This window comes from Lepus europaeus, chromosome 9, assembly GCF_033115175.1.
Source record: "Lepus europaeus isolate LE1 chromosome 9, mLepTim1.pri, whole genome shotgun sequence".
NCBI classification, from domain to species: domain Eukaryota; kingdom Metazoa; phylum Chordata; class Mammalia; order Lagomorpha; family Leporidae; genus Lepus; species Lepus europaeus.
Genome location: NC_084835.1, coordinates 54,079,509 through 54,081,890, shown reverse-complemented (window position 1 = coordinate 54,081,890; position 2,382 = coordinate 54,079,509). Strand labels below are relative to the sequence as shown.

The 2,382-nt window shown below is 46.5% G+C and overlaps 1 protein-coding gene across 1 annotated transcript; it reads left to right on the top strand.

Moving 5' to 3' along the window:
* The first annotated feature begins 1,087 nt into the window (after positions 1 to 1,087).
* Positions 1,088 to 2,089, top strand: LOC133766268 (casein kinase I-like). Its single transcript, XM_062199973.1, has one exon. The coding sequence runs from the start codon at positions 1,088 to 1,090 to the stop codon at positions 2,087 to 2,089; it is 1,002 nt and encodes a 333-aa protein (XP_062055957.1).
* The last annotated feature ends 293 nt before the right edge of the window (positions 2,090 to 2,382 follow it).

Sequence of the window (2,382 nt, the reverse complement as noted above, 5' to 3'; positions counted from 1 at the left end):
ATCATAATTCTTACTTAACAGTTGTGAAGACCTAATGAAACTATAGGTAAACAGCCTCACACTGCAGCACACAGTAGGTGCTTGCTAATTAATAAGCATTAACATTTAAAATCTATTTCCTTTCGCCATTAATGGGAATCAAGAATGGCAAACGGTAGATGGGTAACCCTAGGATTTGGCTAGAGCAGAAAGTTACCTTCATATTATCCAATACATATTTCCCCTTCTGTTCCAAATCATTATGAACTAAAGGAGCAAAATAGCAGACTTATCAATCTTCGTGTACCTCAAGGACTCGTGCTTTGTGTTTCTGCATCTGGGGTAACCACTGGCTTTCCTCAGGCTCCAGTTGGCAGACTACAGCTTGCAGGACTTCCCAGCCTCTGTTACTATGTGAAATGACAGACACATACATGCATACATATAGAGATACTTCAAACGTGAAATTAAAATATCATTTGGGTACTAAATTTTGAAAACCATGCATATGAAGAATCGTCACAAAGCTCATTTCCATTTCCCTAAGCCATTTAGCTGCAGGAGAGGACTGCTGCTTTACCTATTGCCTCACAGCATGGACACAGAAGACATGACCGCCTATACATGAGGCATTTTAAACCTTGACCTGCACTGGGTCAAGATATGAGGACAAATGGGCGCCACTACTGGTGTTGGCTGGCGCGGGAGTAACAAGATGGTAGTGTGGGTAGAGGGACGGTGATCCCTTCAGGCCTCCAGGCTGGAGCCGGCCGCAGTGGTGCCGGCAATATCGCCACCTTAACTCACCCCGTCCATTTTCCAGCTAGCGACGTCTCCGTGAAAGCGAGGCAGCCGCAGCCGCAGCCACCCAGGAACAAGCGGCCCAGCCTAGTGACCGAGAGAACTGCCTCACAATAGGCGGCCTGGCAGAAAGAAACCTGACAGAGCTGCCGGCCGGCCGATTCTGGGCGTGTAACGCCCGCAAGGCCTCTGCCGTCGGCTTCCTGACGCCCTCCTCCACAGCCTTGCCCGGTGTATGAGCCCCATAGGGCTCCGTCGTCCTCTCGGCGGTGTCGGAGTGGCCCCAGCCTCCATCTTCATCTCCAGGATGGCGACCAGCAGCGGCTCCAAGGCCGAATTCATTGTCGGAGGGAAATACAAACTGGTACGGAAGATAGGGTCTGGCACCTTCGGGGACATTTATCTGGCGACTAACATTACCGATGGTGAGGAAGTGGCAGTCAAGCTAGAATCGCTGAAGGCCAGCCACCCTCAGCTGCTGTACGAGAGCAAACTCTATAAGATCCTTCAAGGCGGGGTTGGCATCCCCCATGTACAGTGGTATGGTCCAGAAAAAGACTATAACGCGCTGGTCATGGATCTCCTGGGACCCAGCCTCGAAGACCTCTTCAATGTCTGTTCAAGAAGGTTCACAATGAAAACTGTACTTATGCTGGCTGACCAGATGATCAGTAGAATTGAATATGTGCATACAAAGAATTTTATACACAGAGACATTAAACCAGATAACTTCCTCATGGGTGTTGGGCATCACTGCAATAAGTTGTTCCTTATTGATTTTGGCTTGGCTAAAAAATACAGAGACAGGAGGACCAAACAACACATACCGTACAGAGAAGATAAAAGCCTCACTGGCACTGCCCGATATGCTAGCATCAATGCACACCTCGGTGTTGAGCAGAGTCGCCGAGATGATATGGAGTCCTTAGGCTATGTTTTGATGTATTTTAATAAAACTACCCTGCCGTGGCAAGGACTAAAGGCAGCAACAATGAAACAAAAATATGACAAGATTAGTGAGAAGAAGATGTCCACTCCTGTTGAAGTTTTATGTAAGGGGTTCCCTGCGGAGTTTGCCATGTACTTAAACTACTGTCGTGGGTTGCGCTTTGAGGAAACTCCAGATTACATGTATCTGAGGCAGCTATTCCGTACACTTTTCAGGACCCTGAACCACCAATATGACTACGTATTTGACTGGACAATGTTAAAGCAGAAAGCAACATCTCCCATTGGGCAGTGTCAGCCGGCCCAGGTCCCCAAAGACAAGGAAACTGACAAGACCAAGAGCAACACAAAAGGTCTCTAAGCAGGAGTTACCAAACAGAGAAGCATTTGTTTCTCCCTAAATATAGAAATTTTAGTTCATATGTGCACTAGCCATTGGTTGTGGACAACCATTTACTTGATGTAAAGAACTTATTTTATTATAAACTGGTTCTGGGCAGCATTGGTGATGCTGTTGAGTTGTAGTCACTGTAATTGTGAATATTAATTGGGATACTGAAACATGGTGTCTGGTTTTCTACTGCATTTTTTCAAGTGGAAAGTTAACTAAGTGGCTGATACACACAAATTGGGGAAGAAACTGTGCATATGCAA